This window comes from Uranotaenia lowii, chromosome 3, assembly GCF_029784155.1.
Source record: "Uranotaenia lowii strain MFRU-FL chromosome 3, ASM2978415v1, whole genome shotgun sequence".
Taxonomy (NCBI): Eukaryota; Metazoa; Arthropoda; class Insecta; order Diptera; family Culicidae; genus Uranotaenia; species Uranotaenia lowii.
Window position 1 is genome coordinate 29815126 of NC_073693.1, and position 21869 is coordinate 29836994.

Below are 21869 nucleotides of genomic sequence, written 5' to 3' on the forward strand. Positions count from 1 at the left end.
AAGAAGAAAAATAAGCGGGAAATAGAGTCTGCGACAAATCAAGTTCAAGTTATTAATACCTTTGATACAAAATGGTAAATTATGTGATTTTACTATGCCTTTGATGGACAGATATTTTTTTCTGATGATCACGTTCCAATAATTGTTTGCTAATGATGTATTTCAATGGTTCAAACAGATGCTTTCTTGCAATATGTTTTCAGTAGAGATAAAAGTATTTCAACATGTTTGCCTAGAAATAATACTCTCACAGTAAGATAATTCGCTTTTCAGTCTCCTATTTAGCATTTCAATCTCCTGAGCTTGAAGGGTCCCATATGAAAATGCATCACGAAAAAACGCATTAAGAAATTATCTATAAGGTTTTTTCTCTTGAATATTTGGATAAAAGTAGTTTAGAGTGTATCTTTTACAGCTTGATGATCCGGAGAAAGAAATGAAACAGAAACATTCATAATTTGTCAAGAAATACATGGGTTGACAAGTGTTCATTAGTGAGTACCGGGACTCTATCCCAGGAGTACCTCCAGAAGCACATGCTTCCGTTGTTAAAGCAAGATGTGAGACGTGATGTGTTAGGACCAGTGATGGTAAATTTCGCCCGTCACGCTTGTCCCGACTAGTTTTGTTTCATCAAACGACTGGCACTGTTCTCAATTGACGGAGCCTCACTACTCGCATGACGGATAAAGCACGACAACAATCAACATTTCTCCATCATCGACTGGCGAAGCTCCTACAAATTTCTCCTGAGAGTGACTCTTAACAATCAACATTTCTCCATCATCGACTGGCGAAGCTCCTACAAATTTCTCCTGAGAGTGACTGGCAAATCTCTTCACACTTCGATCGGCTGCTGACGGCAGGTACAACTAATTGAACAACTTGCTGGCAGATAGCAACAATAGCAATAAAAAACTGAAAACGAGCTTGCTGGCAGGAGCAACAATAATAATAAATGCTTTTCTTGTTCCTCTTTGGTCGTTTTCGGCTTGCTGGCAGGAGCAACAATAATAATAAGTGCGTTTCTTTTTCGTCATCGGTAGTTTGAATGCGATTGCTTCACTAGGTTATTATTTTAGCTTCAAATGAATGGGGAATGAATGACTGGCAAACGAAGTGACTGGTCGTTAAGGAACAGTCAATTGAATTTGACGGACCAAGAGGCTTCACAGTCACAGCTTCACGCCTCATGACGATGACTTTTGCCATGTCTGGTTAGGACATATGACTACGCAAAATAAAGTATCCAGGTGTAATTCAGTGTCCATCTGACATAAACCGACCACGTAATACTGATAATATGACAATGTGACATAAGACTGAGTCGATTTGGGGTCATTTTTGAATTTCTTAAACCCTGGGGTCTTAAAAGTTTTGTTGTGGTCCAAAACTCATCCATGATTTTTTGTAGAATTTTTAAATAACGTTTACATGAGTAAATTTGAACATTTAGGTTTGTATGGAAAAATTGAATATTTTGTACTGAAAAATCAACATCATTTTGGTTTCTTCTGTGAAACCGAGCCAGCTGATGGTTTTTGTGTCAATTTATAAAATTCTTTGAGGAAATTTTCCGCTGAACAACTTTGTTGAAGACCGTAACTTCGTATCTTATTAAGCGAAAAAGTTATAAGCTGTTTAACAGGGGTATGTCTTTTCGCATTGATGAATGATAAATTCAATTGACATCACTGTAGGGTGCCTAGCGAGGTATTGTATGACTCCTTTTCATGCAATACTTCGCGAGGCTCAAGCAGTGATGTCAATTGAATTTATTGTTTATCAATGCGAAAAGACATACCCCTATTAAACAGCTAATAACTTTTTCGTCTAATTAGATATGAAGTTACGGTCTTGGGCAAAGTTGTTCAACGGAAAATTTCCTCAAGGAATTTTATAAATTGGCACAAAAACCATTAGCTGGCTCGGTTCCACAGAAGAAACCAAAATTAAGTTGATTTTTCAGTACAAAATATTCAATTTTCCCATACAAACCTAAAAGTTCAAATTTACTCATGTAAACGTTATTTAAAAATTCTACAAAAAATCATGGATGAGTTTTGGACCACGACGAAGCTTTTAAGACCCCAGGGTTTGAGAAATTCAAAAATGACCCCGAATCGACTCAGTCTAATGTGACATAAAACGACCATGTGAAATACAGTATGATACCCCATAAAAAAATGCGAAATTCTTTAGGAATCTGCTTTGGGTTGATCGCCCAAAAATCTCCCAAGCAAATTGAAGCTATAGAATGCCATCTATCGACTGTTTACCACGTCAAACGTTCTCTCCTTGATGGACTTCGCAAGCGACCAGAATTCCCTTAAAAAGGTTTCATAGAAGCTTAATCAGCAATCGTTTCTGTCTTAAGAGAATGCTAATCAGCCCAAAATTTAAGTTCTTAACGCGACTTTGAAGTTCGTTTAGGTGGCTGAAAAGAATGCTATTCAGCTTCTAAGAGAATTGCTCTGACAACTAGATGACAGATTGATAGATTGTCGGTCTACCATGGTCTATCTCATTGATTTTAATTATATTGCTTTGATTACAAAAGCTGCTAACGCCTAGTGCAATAGTGCACTGCCACTGCAATAATTACAGGGTGACAAAAAAGTCCTGTCACACTTTTTTTTTGGGGACACCTGTAGCCTATACATTGTATCTCGTTGGTGCCATCTATATGTCAAATGGAAGGGCTAACTTTGCTGCCCACAGTGGTAGAGTTTCGTTTCTGTGCAGTTTGTGTACATTAAGTTGTGAGTGGCAGAGTTGAGAGCAGCTGTTATCGCTGAATATGTGAGAGGGTACAAACCCGGACACATATTCAACATATTCAAACACCTTAAACCGCTAGTAATCAACCGGAAATTCGTGTACCAGACCAGAAATCGATCCTAGAGACCAGAGGCACCGGGACAAGACACGATCTGGACGACCAAAGTCTGTGAGAACTCCAAGGTTGAATAATATTATACGAAACCGGACGTGCGCGCCGCTTGTTCGATCAGAGAAAGGTGGTGTAATTCCGAGATATCGTTTGTGAAGTATCTTGATGAGTTACTGAATAAAGCTATGAAAGTCAGATTCTAATTTTCTTCTTATTCTTTGAAATATTGAGATTTTTCTGTGTGACCGGACTTTTTTGTCAGCCTGTAAAAGCGCTTAGAAGTTCCGTTATCGATTTAACCTTTCAAAAGGCGATGGAAGTTCCTGAGTAACTTTTACGTGACAAGAGGGGATTTTTTTTTATTATCTGACAATTTGCGCCGGGGGTCTTCAGATTTTCCCCAAAATTGAAAATTTGGGTCATTTTTGCAACTTAAAAACACATGTATTTTTTTAGATTTCTAACATTTATATTTTTTGAGTTAGCTTCGGTTAGATTTTTTCGTAAATAAAAAATAACCATTTTTCAAAGCTACATAACTCTGTTATTTCTGAACGGAAATTATTAAATAGTACATCAAAATGCATTGAAATTTTATCAGCTTTCCAAATAAAATAGTTGGAAAAAATTAAATAATGACCTTCAACATGAAAAGTTGTAAATAAACTTTAAATGGCGTCTAAAAGTACCGTCTGCACCACCGAATATTTTGCAAAAAATACCATTGTATAGCTCGATTCATGATGCAACTTTCATCTGAAGACACCAAAGTGGGCCATTAACACCTTGAAGAGTTATGAAAGAAATAATGACAATAAATCTCTTTTTTTGCATCGAAAACAAATAGTGGTCGAACAACTGCACTCACATATGGAGATAGCAAGCACTTCTAACAACATGGAAACAAAAGAACTTACCAAAGCAGGTAAAAAACACTACTTTTTCGTGCTTTGTAGAGTGTTTGCAGCACAACTGACTTTAAATTTTAACAAAAATTCTAAGTATCGTATTGTTAATGTGATATAACTAATAATGGGAATGTTGCTTTTACAACCTGGACATATACTATATAACTTATTAACTTTTCGATCAAATATCATTGTAAAGCATAATCAATGCTAATAGTAGAAGGTTCAGTCCCTGTGTTTGGGATCACAAAAATGTGATTAAAAAATGAAATATAGACGTGCTTAACATAGTTTTTATATCGGGAGCTAAGCACTGGACACCAAAATCCTTTCCCATTGATCAAAAAAGTATGAGAAAGTGGCACAAATGTTGTAGAAATAATCGAATAGCTCAGTATGGCCAGCCCAGGCTGTAAAATGATGAAAATATGATACTTTTACGGTATTCGTTTTCTACATTCGCCCAGTTTTGAGGTTTACCATACTAGAACGAACATAATTCGTCGTCAGTGTTTTGCTACCTCGATCGCTCCCACACGAATCTTCAGTGTTCCACCGTCCATTTTAAATCAAATCTGGGGAATTACGGATGCAAAACTTAGCGCATAAACTTCTAAATATGACAGTAAAATGTGCATAGCTTGTTGTGACCAGGTGCAAAACTGGGTATAAACGAAAACATTATTAGATTTTTGGATATAACATGAAGTCAGTTAAGCTGCAACAATCTACTGCCCCTACTTTCATAACAGTCCCATATACAAAAACAAGCAAGCGAGACAATCAGCTTTTTCTGTTTTGGTATTTTTAAATTGTGACCACCACTTTCAGCATAAACGAAAATCGTTTCTAGATTGTCATAATAAATCGTTAGACCTGAAATTTTCGAAATTGGGTTATTGGTAAGGTCGAAAGCACCATTTTTATTCATGACTATTAATCGACCATATTTGAAACCTTTTTCAAATCTACTAGCATGACAGTCCCATACAGAATATATTTTTCTCACCAAGCTAACTTCTAAGACTCAAATTTGATCATTTTTGAACTTCCAAATTCAATTGTCAGAAAAAGAAATTTACTTTTGCAAAAAATATCGTGAATTCCACATTGTAAGTTGAATCTTTTTACGATTTTGATAGCATCCGATAGTTTTTCGCTCAGGAAGTCATTCCTAAGAAAGTCAGACCTGACTTCGAAAACTGTGATGCATCATTCGACAACAAGTGAGTTAAAAAAATGTTTAAATGATTCAAAGCAATAAACCAAAGACTATTTCGCCGAAAGAAGCATTGAAAAGAAACCAAATCCGTGGTGTTTCACATATGGGACTGTTATTCAGGTATATTTCATATAGGACAGCCACGAATTGATATTTTTTTTCGAAATTTCTAGAACAAAACCTCTTTTTTAGTGTTTTATGTTCAAGCCTTATGTTGACCTAAAATGACGAAAATTCATATGGGACTGTTATGCGAGTAGGGCCAGTCTGAAAAGGTCGAAAAAATAGTGTTTTTTACCTGCTTTGATAAGTTCTTTTGTTTCCATGTTGTTAGGAGTGCTTGCTATCTCCATATGTGAGTGCATTTGTTCGACCATTGTTTGTTTTCGATGCAAAAAAAAGAGATTTATTGTCATTATTTCTTTCATAACTCTTCAAGGTGTTAATGGCCCACTTTGGTGTCTTCAGATGAAAGTTGCATCATGAATCGAGCTATACAATGGTATTTTTTGCAAAATATTCGGTGGTGCAGACGGTACTTTTAGACGCCATTTAAAGTTTATTTACAACTTTTCATGTTGAAGGTCATTATTTAATTTTTTCCAACTATTTTATTTGGAAAGCTGATAAAATTTCAATGCATTTTGATGTGCTATTTAATAATTTCCGTTGAGAAATAACAGAGTTATGTAGCTTTGAAAAATGGTTATTTTTTATTTACAAAAAAATCTAACCGAAGCTAACTCAAAAAATATAAATGTTAGAAATCTGAAAAAATACATGTGTTTTTAAGTTGCAAAAATGAACCAAATTTTCAATTTTGGGGAAAATCTGAAGACCCCCGGCGCAAACCCGTCAGATAATTAAAAAAAATCCCCAAGAGTCACCTGAAGCTCCCGTAAAACATTTTTTTAGCCAAATGTGAACTTCGGAGTTCGTAAAAACGCGACTTTTGGTTGCTTGGGTTTGTCCACGGAAGCCGGGTAGTGGAAAGTCACGGTCTACACGCACAGTCAAAATGGTAAAATCGGTCAAGCAAGACGAAAGGTAAAGCGGAACCCAGTAAGATGAATACAGAGGCTGGCTTAGAAAGCGAATATCTCGAATTCCTTCATGCAACGAATGGGCAAAGATGACTTGAATGCATCTTCAAAGGCAAGAGCAAAGCGACATTTGATAACAGAACGAATTCAAGCACTACGACTACGGCTTGAACGCTCAAAGCGATTTCTGTTTAAGTCGAATAAGCAGCAGCTGATCGTCGTTTTCTCAGACGAGAATCTTTTTTCGTTTGATCCGGTGTCCAATGCACGTACGGATTGGTACATTTCACCCCTGAAGACTAATGATGTTCCAAAGAATGTGATATTCAAACTTAAAGCCAAACATTCTGCCGGAGTCATGGTATTTGGAGCGATTGCTTGGATTGAAAATGCCTCCTGTTTTCATAAGAGCAAGTTCACTGGTGTTGGGCAAAAGTGGTAGAAATTTTGACATTTTGAAAATTTTACCATGCAAAAATATTTTCAAGATCTTTGGGCGTCGTATTTTTTTACAACACTGTTTCTATTTCAGCCGTATGTGATAGAAATATTGCTATTTTTGCATCACAGCATGCGAAAATACAACACGTGTTGTTAAAAAACTAGAAGGCCACAGATCTTGAAAATGTTTTAACATGGCAAAATTTTCAAAATGTGCCGTACGTGTCAAAATTTCTACCACTTTTTCCCAACACCAGTGAACTTGCTCTAAAAGCTGAAGTATAAGTTATTACTGAGAGCAAGTTCAATGGTGTTAGAGCAAGTTCACTGGTGTTGGGAAAAAGTGGCAGAAATTTTGACACTTACGACACATTTTGAAAATTTTCCCATGCAAAAACATTTTCAAGATCTGTGAACTTCTATTTTTTTTACAACACGTGTTGTATTTTCGCATGCTGTGATGCAAAAATAACAATTTTTCTATCACATACGGCTGAAATAGAAACAGTGTTGTAAAAAAATACAATGCCCCAAGATCTTGAAAACATTTTTGCATGGTAAAATTTTCAAAATGTGCAAAAAGTGAAAAAATTTCTACCACTTTTTCCCAACACCAGTGAACTTGCTCTGAAGTCTAAATGGACTTTTTGAAGAATCAGATACTTCCGAGGATTCGAGCAAACCTCGGTGAACCCGAGAATGTTTTTTTTTTTTTTGTAAATTCTTAATTTGAAACAAGATGGAGCCCAAACCCTAGCTGGTGGAGGGTATGAAGTTTTGACAGAAGACGTGACCTCCGAGCAGTCTAGATTTGGAATCTTTCGACTCTCTGATATGGGCGTATGTTCAAACGAAGGGCTGTGAATCCTCTCACTCAAGTGTTGATTCTCTGAAGGCTTCCATCTCTGAGGCGTGGGCTTCAATATCAGAGGCTTATATTTCAAATGTATGTTCCTGATCCAGGTCTCGCCTTCAGAGAGTTGTTGAGAGCGAAAGTGGACACATCAAATTATTGTTTTTTAATATGGTAATTTACATGCCTGAATGCATAAAATTTTTAAATCATGTCAATAACAAAAAAAGTGTTTTGAACCTTGATGACAGAGTTTCGCATTTTTTATGGGTCATTCGGACCATGTGTCAAAATCAGACCATGTGACATAACCAGACCAGAGATGCAGAGATGCTATAATATGTTAGGCGGCTCCACCCACCGAGCTGGTTGATCCAGTGCGGCTCAAAGCGAACACTTGCGGTTGAGATTGCGATATGCTTTCACAATACGAATCGTGCTCTAGAAAATGTGTTCTATAAGGGAAGCAAAGGAGATTAGAAAAATGCCAATACAGCAAAATTGGTCCTCAGCTGGTCGTACGCAAAGTCGTGTAAACGAAGACAAATAAATGCAAATACATAAATTGAACGATGACGAAATAATGTTCCCTGCCTGGGCTAAATTGCGCTTTCTCATGGATTCACTGTGTATACTACAGACTCCTGTAGCATAACCGACATTGCATTGGCCTAGAAGCCGGAGATAACGAGTTCATTGCGAATCAATGTTTAATAAGCAGTCATTCCCACTTTGGGCATCCGCCGCTGGGTACCTTAGCTGCTCGCTACTTCTGGAGTCCAAACGCAGATCGAAGCGCAGCGGAATCTGTTCAACTCGACGGGTAAACGGCCGAGTCGGCAGGCAACCCCTTTCTTTTAAAACATTTGTAGGCAGGGAAAAACAAAACTTACAAGGGACGGAGCGTCCTTTTTTGTTTGATTAGCTCTTCAAAATAATGTCTTTGAGTTAAGTTTTAAATTTTCCCTTTATTTGGGTTGCCGTAAGACGAAATTCTAGGTCAACTTATTGAATTCTTTGGTGTTAGAAAGCTTAGTTTACACCAAACGCGTTCTATATGAAATACTTCAATCGAACGTTTATGCTTTTTGAAGTTTTTTTTTTCAATTTTTTCTACTTTTTGACTACATAAGCGATCTGTTTGAACTTCATGAAAACAATCTCTTTAATTTTGAATCGTACTAACGTGATAAAACTACCGATGATATTATGAAAACAAGACCAAAAAACATTATTATGAGTAAGGCAATTAGTCAATTCCGGCAAATTCCTACTTCGCGAAAAGCCAAATCATAAATATAGAGAGAGGTGTGCTAAATATTCTGATCAATGGCCGAATAATCTTATCGCGGAATGGGTTTATCAACGAACATAAGGAAGGGTTTCAATCCGCGTAACATATTGGAACAATCTATCGCTTCTATAGAGATAACAAAAAACGAATTTGAATAGATATTGATTCATTAATATTTGAACCAGCCAACAGCAAAGAGATATCGAAAAAGAGACAAAAAAGTGTCGTGGTGTGAACCAGAATAAGAAAGATATAGCGAAAGAGAGAGAGACAGACAGATAGATAGATTGAGAGAGATAGAGATCGAGAGACGGGGAATAGTACTAACAGGATTCGTTTTCCCTCCCACCACCTTACCTCCTCGTCGCGGATATCCTTCAAGGTGTACGAGACCACCGTGATGCCCATGTTGACCAGATCGGAAGAGGCTACCTCGAACACCTGCTTCGAGAACTTCTTACGGTCCTTGTAGATTTCCTCCACCGTCATCGAGCCCATGATGGCCCGCTGGTGCCCCTCCAGGGTGACCAAAGCGATGTGTTGAATTTCGGCTTCCGTTTTGCCCAGAAACTGTTCGCAAGCCGTCAACAGCATGTCCTCGTTTTGGCCCTGGATCTTCACCTGAGCGATGCCGGTGACGGAAATCGGAACACCCTGGCTGGTGTACACGGTCGGACTCTCCACCTGCAGCGTCATGGTGTTAAGAGAAATGCTAAAAATAAAACCATTTGCTGGCATCAGTAATTAACTCTTATGGTTGCCGCCGTCCAACACCAAATTAATTTGATGGGTACCGACTGAGAGGCTGTAATTTTTTTAAGGGATACCAACCGTTGAACGCGCTGGATCGATGGCCACACAAAGGCACGCCCTCCCGGGACCAGCAGTGGTTTCATGTGGCAACATCCTGTAACGGCAAATGGTGAAACGTATGAGATGGTGAATAATGCAAAAACCGGAGATTCGATTAAATCAATTAGCAGAAAACGCAAACAGAAAGACGCAAAACGAGGAGCGTCGGCCTCTATGCCATCCGTAATTCAGGACACAATTTGTAAAAACTGACGCTTGGCCTTGCCACCATTCGGTTCCCATAATTAAAAGGTAAATAGTTTATATTGGGACATGCCCCGTATTGTTTTGTCTCATTGCGAGGCGGAGCATTTCAACTCCAAATTCAAATTAGGTTCTCTTTATATGATTGTAGCTTCAAATCATAAATTCATGAAGATCGATTTTTGAAGCCACCTCGTTTTGGGATCCTTATGTCCTTAAGTTTGTTGAGCGATTTCGACTGATGGTTACCATACACCTTGCGCTGAACTTTCATTTTATCAGCCAAAACAGCATATTTTTCTGCAAAAAAATGAAGCTTGAACATTATACTTTCTAATGTATATACCTAGTCATGAAAAATTGTATAACAAGGTTTCATTACATGATTTATCGAATGAACTTCATTCTTCTCTCAACTAAAGGAAGAGAAATGGATCTTCAATACATTTAAAAAACGGCTAATAAAAATGGATACAAAAGTTGATCTATTTAAGCCACCCTAAGGAAAAAAGAAAGGTTTCTTCAACAGACATCTCTCACTACTTTAACTTCCATTCAGAATGAATTTCAACGAAGATCCATGGAGTTCAACATTGCAACGCACTTAACTTGCGACAAAAGTTGACAAAGTTTGATTTTGAGCTAGTGTTCACTAGCTCTAATAATCAACTGAAATCCATCTTAGGATCGACTAAATATTCTGCAACATGATTAAACTAGGAATTAGAGATGTATCGAATAGTGGTATTCGGCGAACGGCCGAATACCGAATATTGACCTTTTCAAGTAATCAGCCAAACGAATACTCGGCCGAATATTCGGTCGAATATACTATTGCATTACTATTACATTACAATTACATTACAATTACATTACAATTACATTACAATTACATTACAATTACATTACAATTACATTACAATTACATTACAATTACATTACAATTACAATTTCTGCCATATTAATGCCTCTCATGTTTTTAGTCGATTATTTTCAACCAGATGATATTTTCGGATGATTTATTACAATATATATTTTAAGAAGAGATCTTTCTGATTTTTAAAATTTCACCAATAACTGAAAATAAATCAGATGACTTGAATTAGTTGAAGGTCAAATTTGAGCCAGATATCTTTTTTTTTTTTTTTTTTTTATGGCGTTTAAATAGCTCGGGGAGCTGACGCTGGAAATGAAAATTAGAATAGTTTGGAGAAGAAAATTTAAAGTTTAGAGAAGGCAGCGTAGAATAGTAAGCGATCTTGAGACGTTGGTTAAACCATCAAGCACTTCATTATATCCATGGAATATGGATAAAATGCAGTTCAAGATAATAAACCAACCCCTCCCGATACCAGTTGGAGGAAGGACATGGGCGGGTTCGAGACTGGCCTCTACATACTCCCCACGCATCTAACTACATTTAATTTTTGTGTTATTAAAGGAATCATTTTAACTTATCTTATATGTTTTTCCTTCCTTCGTCGTCGTCTGTTGAACGTCTGCTTCGTGTCTCCGCCCCAATTCCACTGGTATGTGTGATGGGTTTCGTGATAGTTGTCTCGGGGTCCAGTCATCATATGACTCCGAATCGTATGCGCAGGGTATATGAAAATAAAAGAAAGAGAAAAGGAGAGGAAAGAGAAATATAAAGGAAGGAATTAGTTCTTGCATGAAGTAATTGAAGTGTTATTTGCTGTTTTTCCCTAATTTTTTGCCTTTCATTTTCTAAATTTTGAAATTTTTGTTTTTCTTTTTAGAGTTTTTCCATTTCATTTTCCAAAATATGGATGTGAGAGTTTGTTTTGCTTTTTGGAGCAAGCCTATTTTAAACTAATAAAAATTCTAGCTCAAATTAATAGTAGAAGTAAGCTATCTTATTCCTATCACAACATCACAAAATCATGAAAATTTACCAGAATATGGATATAAGAGCACATCTTACCGTACCCTACCTACCTCACATAATTGAATGTTAAAATCCATCATAATTTACAAAAAATCTACATAGGGGTTCTATTAAAATATACCGCATGCCTATTGTAAAATGCCCGAAATCAGTAATTAGGACTACCTACTCATTGTTATTCTTCAAAACCGTACATTCTAATATATACTTCCATAGATGAATTTCAAACTAAACCGAAAAACGTAAAGATTTGCTAAAAATGAATAATTAAATAAAAAGCAAAAAAACGTCTTACCAAATGAAATATAACATTTTCCAACAACAGCATTCCCATCCAATGAGCCTCTAGTTCTTGTAAAATGCTTGATTTAAGAATAAGCCAACGAAATTCATAAACCGCAAATACACACTTACTAGAGCATTGGGGAGGCGAATACCATCACCTTTACCTAACATCGTAATACTTTTCACACGTTTTCTCTATTTTTAATTCTACAAGACTAAACCATCTAACTACCTAACCAAACGAATTATGCCCTATTGAAAGTATCAACTTTTATTATGGTAAATTGTGATACTTCCACTACCAAATGTTGCGATTGTTCTGCGGAAGGGAGGGCAAGTGTTTCAACTCCCATTCATCTTATCAACATGGATCATGAAAAAAAAAAATAGACATCTTTGAACCTACTGCTGAATTTAAACTAAATAAAGATGTCCAGCTCCTCTTCTAATTTAGGCCATATTATGACACCATGTTTAACAAGATTGTGTGTAACGACACTGTCAGGAAAATGATGGGTTGATCCATCATTTTCACAAACATACACACCGCAGCCGTTAACCCATTGCAACTTAGGGTACGGGTCAAATTTGAGCCAGATATCTATAAAAAAAGTTGTTGAAAAGATAGGTGATCTTCATCCTTAAGCATACCATACTTTTAATCACACGTATCCAGGCAATCTGGCATTCAGAACGATTTTTGTTTAAAAAAAAAATTAAATAGGTCAAAATTTATGTATTTTTTGAAATTTTTGAAAAATTGAACACAAAATCTAAATAATTTTAAAAAGAAATTTCAGTTTTTTATTTGATTTAGAAAGTAATCAGAATAAACCCGAGCAAAACTCGGGAAGTACTGAACATCCCAGACATCCCGGCCAGATCTGACTTTTCTGGATTCTATACTGAATGAGCAAGCCTGAATATATCCAGTAAATCTGGAATAAACTATAATCTAAATATGAAGCGATACCGTTCAGCATTCTCCTGTACGATCTACAATGAAAGATATGCGGATAAACCTGAGATGTTTTGCTAGAACCATAAGTTTTCAATGTTTGTGTAGCTTTTACAACATTACTTTTTGATATTTTATAAATTATCCAAAATAATTTGAAAAATGTACAAGTCTGTAGTAGATATTCGGCCTATTCTGCCGAATTCTTTGCTCAACTATTCGGTGAGCCGAATATTCGGCTTAACGGTTTTTCGGCGGTATTCGGCGCCGAATATTCGGCCGACCGAATATTCGGTACATCTCTACTAGGAATACACCAAGGTTTTTTTACACGGTTTTTTTATGCGGTTTTTTTATACGGCTTTTTTTACACGGTTTTCGGGAGTTAACACGGTTTTTTTTACACGGATTTCGCGAATTAACACGGTTTTTGAGAGAAAATATTTTAAGTCCTTTTCAAAGGAAAACACTTAGAATCATTTTGAAGTTGAGAAAATCTTAGCTCTGAGGCTAAGAACATGATACATGAGACCTGAGACCTGAGTCCTGAGACCTGAATCTTGAGACCTGAGACATGAGACATGAAACATGAGTCCCGAGACAAGAGACATGAAACATGAGAAAGTAGACATGAGACCTGAGACCTAAGACCTGAGACCTGAGACCTGAGACTTGAGACCTGAGACCTGAGACATGAGACATGAGACATGAAACATGAAACCTGAGACAAGCGACATGAAACATAAAAAAATAGACATGAGACCTGAGACCTGGAACCTGAGACAAGGGATATAAGACTTGAGACCTCAGCATGAGACATGAGATTTAGGACATGAGACAAGAACCATGAAACATGAGACTTTAGATCAGAGACATGAGACATGAGGCATGAGACCTGAAGCATGAGACAAGAGCCATGAAACATGAGACCTGAGATCTGAGACATGAGACTTTGGACCTGAGACCGGAGACAAGCTACTAGTATTAGTACCGCAAGAAATTAGTCAAGCTCCGATTTCAACTTGCGACCCTTCTAGTCAAACGGGTTTGACTTGTAGGTGTCGAAAAACAGTGTCGCGAGATCGCTAGAACAAGCTATAAGTGTTAGTACCGCGAGAAATCAGTTCAGCTCCGATTTCAACTTTCGATCGATCAAGTGAAAGGGTTTGACTTGTAGGTGACGAAAAATTGTCCGCGAGATCGCTAGTACAAGCTACTAGGATTAGTACCGCGAGAAATCAGTTTAGCTCCGATTTCAACTTTCGACCGGTCAAGTGAAAGGGTTTGACTTATAGGTGACGAAAACAAGTCTCACGAGTTCGCTAGTACAAACTACTAGTGTTAGCATCGCGAGAAATTAGTTTAGCTCCGATCTTAACTTGCGATTCCTCTCGTGAAAGGGTTTGACTTGTAGGTGTTGAAATAAGTGCTAAACTAGTTTCTCGCGGCACTAACATTTGCAGCTTGTACTACCGAACTCGCGTTACTATTTTTCGTCACCTACAAGTCAAACCCTTTTACTAGAGGGATCGTGAGTTGAAATCGGAGTTCAACTAATTTCTCGCGGTACTAACACTAGTAGCTTGTACTAGCGATCTCGCGACACTATTTTTCGTCACCTACAAGTCAATCCCTAGAGGGGTCGCAAGTTGAAATCTGAGCTAAACTATTTTTTCGCGTTAATAACACTAGTAGCTTGTCTCAGGTCTAAAGTCTCATGTCTCAGTTCTAATCTTTCATCGCTCTTGTCTCATGCCTCAGGTCTCATGTCTTATGTCTCATGTCTCAGGTCTCAGGTCTCCGGTCTCATGTCTAATTTCTAATGTTTCATGTTTCATGTCTCTCGTCTCAGGTCTCATATCTCATATGTCTCATGTCTCATGTCTTATGCCACATGCCTCATGTCTCATGTCTCATGTCTCAGGTCTCAGGTCTCAGGTTTCATGTCTTAAGTCTCAATTCTCATGTCTCAGGTCTCATGTCCCATGTCTCAGGTCTAAGGTCTCGTGTTTTATGTCTTAGGTTTCTAGTCTCAGGTCTCAAGTCTCAGGTCTCAGCTCTAATGTCCCATGTATTTGGTCTCATTCTTCAGGTCTCAGGTCTCAGGTGTCATGTCTAAAGTCTCAGGTCTCAGATCTCAGGACTCATGTCTCTAGTCTACATTCTCAAGTCTCAGGTCTCAAGTCTCAGGTCTCAGATCTTAAGTGTCAGAACTTCAGAGCTGCAGAAGTTGAATGGTGTTTTTTACACGGTTTTCGGGAATTAACACGGTTTTTTTTACGCGTTACGTAAATCAGTGTAAAAAAAACCTTACTGTATATCCGCCTGTCTTCCAAAGATCCTGAAAAAATTTCTTATGATCTATACTGCATTTTCGTGGAATGATCGTGGAAACCCGATTTTAACGAATTGAAGTTTATTTCACTTCACAAGTTTTACTCCTTGAACATAAAAAAAACCTATCTAGAACACCAGTAAACAAGCATAGGCGATCAATATTTGTGAACATAAAATTTTTATTATTGGTTACGATCAGGAACGTTGACGGACATGGACTTCGATAGTGAAGATCCGGCAACTTTGTGATGTTTGAATATAGTAATTTGTTAGGTAGGTTAACGTAATGTATGTTGTGATATAAGTAATGAACGCGCTGGTGGTTGGTTTTGATCTGAATTTATTTGACTTACTTCTCATACAGCAGGCGCGCGATCGCCGCGTAGCAGACGCACAGTCAGCACAAACAGTTCGTCTATATCGAACGATGTAGAATGTTTATGAGGTAATGCTTACCCAGCATAAACATTCCACCGCACATGAACTCTAGAACGTTCAATGTGCAGAGCTGCGCTCTGGCTAGAGCGGTATCCACCACAATGTCAAATAAACTATGAAGAATGTCAGAAAATATTTTGTCAAAAGTTTTTTGTTCTATCGAGTTTGAAATGTGGATTGGTAACGTAATTTTCATAGGGGGGTACATCGTGGCGTTACGATTTGACACAAAGGGTAAAAAGGAGTCAAAAAGGGTATTTTGCGTTACGTAATTTATGGAGGGCAAATTCACTATTAAAACACACATGATTTTCACTTAAAAACAAGGATCCAGTGATTTTCTTCCATTCAAGTGCGACATATACATTTCACTTGGCAGTCACTTAAATTTCAAGTGAACTCATCCACATTCACTTCAGTCGTCACTTGAATTTGAAGTGAGAAAAAATATTCACTTCCCCATCACTTGAATTTCAAGTGAATGTCGGGTTGTAATTATGTTTATTTTCAGAGTTCAAAATGGCAAATCCTAAAGAGCAGCGTTTAAAGCTTATGCTGGATTTGGATTTTCCCAATTCTTTACTAGGCGATTTTGGCGGTAGTTTGTGTTAAACGTGATGTAAGAAAAAGTTATTTAAAGGTGTTATTGCGGTTACTGGGAAAATTTCTAATCGCGCGACGGTAGGCTTCCGTGCGGTAGGCTAGCCGGAGCATCAAACACAGTTAAAAAATTCACTCTTACTCACTGATTTCATTGAAAAGTTAAGAGGTAAATTCTTGAATCAATCTTCAAATTATTATTTTGCAAGAGAGGACAAAACATGAAGTCATCGGAATGAAATATTATTATTCTTAGTATTCATTGAGATTGAATTAATTACGGGTGGTAAAATTCCAGACAAAACAAAAAACAATCTACATTATTGAAAACACATTTTTCCATAGCCTGAGAATTAACGAATTTGGCATGACGAAGATTTTTGATGCGATAAATGCGTCTTTGATACTTTATATGCTGGTCGAATTCAATTATGTTGTCGTTAAAATGTAACAAATCATATATGAGAAGTTAAAAAAAGGAGTTGTGTGCGGTGAATAATCTATTATAGGAAATAATACCATTCGCATCGCAAAAAATTGGACTGCGCACTCATAACTGCGAAATTTGTGCGATCTGTCAAATCAGTATAAAATCTGACGATTTTCTACACGCTAACCGCTTTTCAGTTAAACTTTATACGGATAACTCCGACTGCAAAACATAGCACGAAATCCAACATTCAATGAATGATCGCTACCGTGTCGTCGAACTCTAAACTTATTTAAACTACAGGTTTTCATTTTTTTTTTGTGAATTTGTCCGCTGATTGACCCCATCGCAAACAGGGTTTTTTTTATTATTCATTTTTCCGTGATTTTGACCGCTGATTGACCAAGCTCAAGGCAAACACAATGTTTTGTTTTATAAACAATAGATAATCCGATAATAATATTTGGTATACATGTTTGTTTGACAACTTTTTATTAAATCATCTTTCAGTGTTTTCCGCTTGTTCATCCGATTTAATTTCAGTCGATAAATAATCCTTATGTGAAACAATGCTCATTTTTTTCTTGAATACTGTAATTTTTTTTTACAGTGGTACCCTACGGGAGCCCAAATCAGCTATCGCAGAAATAGAAAAAAAGAGTGGATCAGCAATATCATGTTTCAGCTTGTGGGTTGAACTGGACAGATTTTCTGGTTTGCAGCAGGGAAGATTTTGAAGTCGCACTGTCCGCAGTAACCGATCTGCCTTGGGATCAAAGTTACCGAAATCACAGAAAAATCTGTATTATCACGGAATTTTGAGCAAAATTTCTTCACAGATCACAGAATTTTAAAAATCTTCACAGAATTCACAGATTTTCTGAATTTGGTACAAATTTCTAAAATTGTAAAAAAAATTTTCACTTTCTCTCTTTAATTCATGAAAATATGAAAACAAGTAAAGGAAAATTGATTTTTTTTTCCTATTAAAACTGTATGTAGTTTTCAATTAGTTGATGTTTGACATAATTTCTCAATGAAATTCATTAAACACAAAACACATTAAACACAGAAAACCGTCACAGAATTTTTGGTTTAAATCACAAAATTCGAGAATTTTTTTGTCAAAAATACAGATTTTTTTTCGGCAACCTTGCTTGGGATTACGATGGAATTTTCCAATCAATAAATTTATGGCGAAAGCGTAATGTAAGTATTTGAAATCGAAGTGGTGTTCTATAAATGCTCTTTTATTTAAGAACGCGAGAGATAATTAACTAGAAACTTACTTAGAAATTCAGATAAATTTCACTCGAACGTCATAGTGCAATTCACTTGACCGGTCACTTAAGTGAATTCACTTGACCCATCCATCACTTAAAATTCAATTGAAATTACGTATGGCGAGAATTTACTACAGATGTCACTTATTTTATAAGTGAAAATTATTTTGCGTGTATACTCGACGTTTCCATCTTAATTATACTTCAACCAAGAATTTCAGATGAACAATTTTTTTTACTAAAACAATAATTTTCGAAAGATGTCAAATGTAAATTCATCAATTTTTTTAGAAATTCAACAAAAAAACGTTTTTTGTTAAATTCTCAATAGCTGGTTATAATTTTTCTGAAGCTATATATTCAGTGCATTAGCTACTTAAGTGATGTTCAAAATTTTGCCTGGGTTTTGCTAAGGCTCAAAAGAAAATTTAATTCCAGACCAAAACTAATCAACTTCTACCTATAAACAGATGGTATTCATACACAACTTCTTTTCATCCAACTAATGTGGCTACAAGTAGAGGATAATGATTAAACTGCACCTGAAGTTTCTTTCCGCTTGCAATTGCAATGCAAGCCAAAGCAAACTACACACCGGGAGGAGCGTGACTACACTTTAATTAAAAACAGAAAAAAGAAACATTAAAGGAATGCCTTTCACTAGGGAAACAGCACAAATTTTCAACTTCGTACAAGTTCAAAGGAAGACATTCATGTTTTTCCTATATTTTTTTAAATCAAAATTCTTATGTTTTACTCGATCAGATCAACGTTTTACTGAGAACGGTTTGTACAAACATCATCATGATTGGTCCCCTAACCATTCCATCGTTGATTGTCCTTTAGTCCTAGCGACGAGCTAGCTGCGAGTAAACAGGATACTAAACTGGACAAAAAATCGATACCGGAGTGACACTTTTGGGGCACGCTATCCAATCTTAAACAGAGCTGGGGTAATATGAGACAACTACTGATAGCTTATGTTCATTTTCGAAGGAAGCAAAAGTAGGTATCCACATATATACTCGTCCTTACATTTAGCTCTCCCATTCTCTGTGTGTCCACTATCCAGTTAACCGAAAGTGTATAATCTATTCAGCCCTAGTATCTTTTTTTGGGTTTAATTTATGAAACTTTACCACCTTGTGGCATTCGTGTTTAGTCCTAGTATCATTTTACATGATGCGCCAAGCAAAGCAAAGAAAGCATACAATACCAAAGTTCGGTTGAGTTTAGCTTTACCCGTCAAAAAGGAGCACAATCACAGATGGCATTCTAGAAAATTGGCGCCAAATCTCCGACGCTAAAAATAATCTCATTAAGAAGGCGCCACTCAAGCACACAGCATGTAGTAGTGTAGACAAACAGACGGACAGAAAAAGTTGATGGATGCTGTTCATGAAAACTTATCTTGCCGAAGATGCTGGTTTGAAAAGCCAGAAGGCTTGTAAGAAATTTGACTTTATGTTTCCTTATACATTCACATTTTTAATACCCGTGAGTCAGGCCCGTGTGTGCGAAGTATTAATCAATGGATGGGAGGATTTCAAGATTCAACCAAATCGAAAGAAATTATTACCATTTAAATAATACCAAGAAAGAGGTGAAATAAAAAAAAATATTTCCTTTCAACTACTTAACTTCCATGCGTACATTTATATTTTATGATCTAAGTTGATTTTTACACAGCAAATATTTTTTTGCTGGAAACCAGCAAAATTTTGCTGGTTTTTGTCCCGCTGACTTTCCAGCAATTTCAATTGCTGGAAAAAACAGCAAACGTTAATGCTGGTTTCCAGCAATTCAAATTGCTGGAAAATCAGCAATCCAGATTGCTGGAAACCAGCTATTTCTTTCAACACAACCGGCAGTATTTAGTATGAAATTTATATTTCAATTCAAAATTACAGTTAAATATTGGCTGTGCATATAATAAGCAATAAAAACAATTATTTTCTCCCATTTTCAATAAGGGATTTATTTATTTAAAAAAAACTTTTTTTTTTACAACTTTCTAAAACCGGCTGGGGTGGCCGCTTTGTGCCGCAGTGTTGATCATCCGCCACCTGTAAAAATAGTTTTGATTAGTATCTTCTATGGAATATCTACCCGTACAATAAAAACTTACCCTTGACTTGATGCCTGGTTGCTAGAGTATAGAGAAAAATAAAATAATTATATTAATTTAACTTAAATGAGTAAAATAGAATCTCATCTTACTTCAGCGTACGAAACAAAAACAAACTCCAAATTGACAACTCGATTGCTGATTTTCCAGCAAACTGGATCAATTGCTGGAAAGTCCAGCAATTTGAAAACCGATTGCTGATTTTTCAGCAAAAATGACAAGCACATAACCGAATGCTGAAAAATCCAGCAATTCGAAAATCGATTGCTGGTTTCCAGCAAAAATTTGGATTGCTGAACGTTTCCAGCAATTTTTTTTGCTGGAAATCGAGGCAAAAATTTACAGTGTAAGAATCGTATTCCAGATATCTATGCTGGATGCCAATACTAGGCAACAAGAACTTTTGTTGATAGCAAATTTTGACATCAAGCCGTTGGAAACCAAGGCATCGCACACAGGAGTATTTCATCCAAAAACCTGGCCAACATAAAATTTAAATTTTGTTGGTTACTTTTATGTCAATGTTTATTTGATATTTGAATAAATTTAACACCATATACCGGTCATTTTTGTTATAAGCTGTAGCAGCTGTCAAAACTTTAGTATTTTTATGAGATAGAATTTTTCTACCAATCGTTGAAACAGCGCGAATAAGTCAAACCTATGAATAAAACTTTCTTAAGTGACTAAAAATGAAAATTCGAAATTGAAAACTTCAATGGAGGGATCTCAAATAATGTTAAGTATAATAGATGAAAATCGATAATTATAGAGACAGTATACAGGGCTTTGAAAATCTTATATTTATTTTTGGTTGACGTTGATTCAGCTTTGCACTGCATTTTGAGTACGTTAACGTGAGGTTTAGGCAATAAAACTTATGCAAAAGAAAGCAAATTTCATACCGGCTCTAGTGATGTAACTGCATATTTGAGCCACGTTATAAGCTTTTCAAAACTTGTCACTGAACTGACCTTCGAAACCGAATGTGCCATTGAACACACTCGCGCTGAAGTGACAGCTGTAGAATTCGAAGATGAGTTAGAATGTAGGTGAGAAGTGAGTTCAGGAGTCTAGGTGGGAAAAAAAAGCGAGATAGATTGTAAACAAAACAAAGATTGTGGAATTTCAATGCCAGTAGTATCGTTTGGTGATCCGAAGAAACTAATAGAGAATTCGTTTTCGTGTGGTGGTGCACCGGGGCACTACCGGTAGTGCACTTTTTGCTGTTTTCATGCTCGTTTTCACGATGAGTAGTCCACTGGTAGTGCACCATAAAGTGGAGGATGGAACACCCTGAAAATATTCGGTGTTGCTTGCGCTCTCACCAATACTATCATGAATTTTGACAGCACGTGCTTCCCGATGTAAACAAATATCAGCTGGTTGGTTTATTTCTATACCGCGAAAATTGCGTTCGAGCTGATTTTTCTCTTTATTATCCCGAAGAACGGAAACTTGTTCCGGATTCAATACCAGTGCCGTTTCCAACAGAGGCGGAGAATTTTACCTGAATGGCACGTTCCAAAGCAAACAACGCTCCCAAGAAGAAATGTGCCCAGAAGGCTTGCTGCAATCGGTTCCGGGCGATGCCGAAAAAGGGCAGCAAATCCGAGTGCAAAAAGGCCAACCCAAAGATCTGGTGTTGTTCGGGAGGGTCCTATAAGTTGGTCTCCACAGCAAGAAGCGTTCAGCTGCATCGAAGCTACTCTGCTTCGAGCCAGCTTCGAGCTGTGCCTTAGGGTGACGATGCTCGGTTGCGCCAAGTCCCGGATTCCCACCCGTTGCCCTTCA

At 36.9% G+C, this 21869-nt stretch overlaps 1 protein-coding gene across 4 annotated transcripts in view; it reads right to left on the reverse strand.

Moving 5' to 3' along the window:
* LOC129758084 (flotillin-1) overlaps positions 1-21869 on the reverse strand; it is a 44959-nt gene that overhangs the window by 10726 nt on the left and 12364 nt on the right. For all 4 annotated transcript variants that reach the window (XM_055755526.1, XM_055755528.1, XM_055755527.1 and 1 more), the window contains exons 2-3: positions 9486-9561; positions 9012-9366 (exon numbers count right to left, since the gene is read on the reverse strand). In XM_055755526.1, the coding sequence (XP_055611501.1) occupies positions 9012-9366; positions 9486-9561 (431 nt within the window). The remainder of the gene's footprint in view (positions 1-9011; positions 9367-9485; positions 9562-21869) is intronic.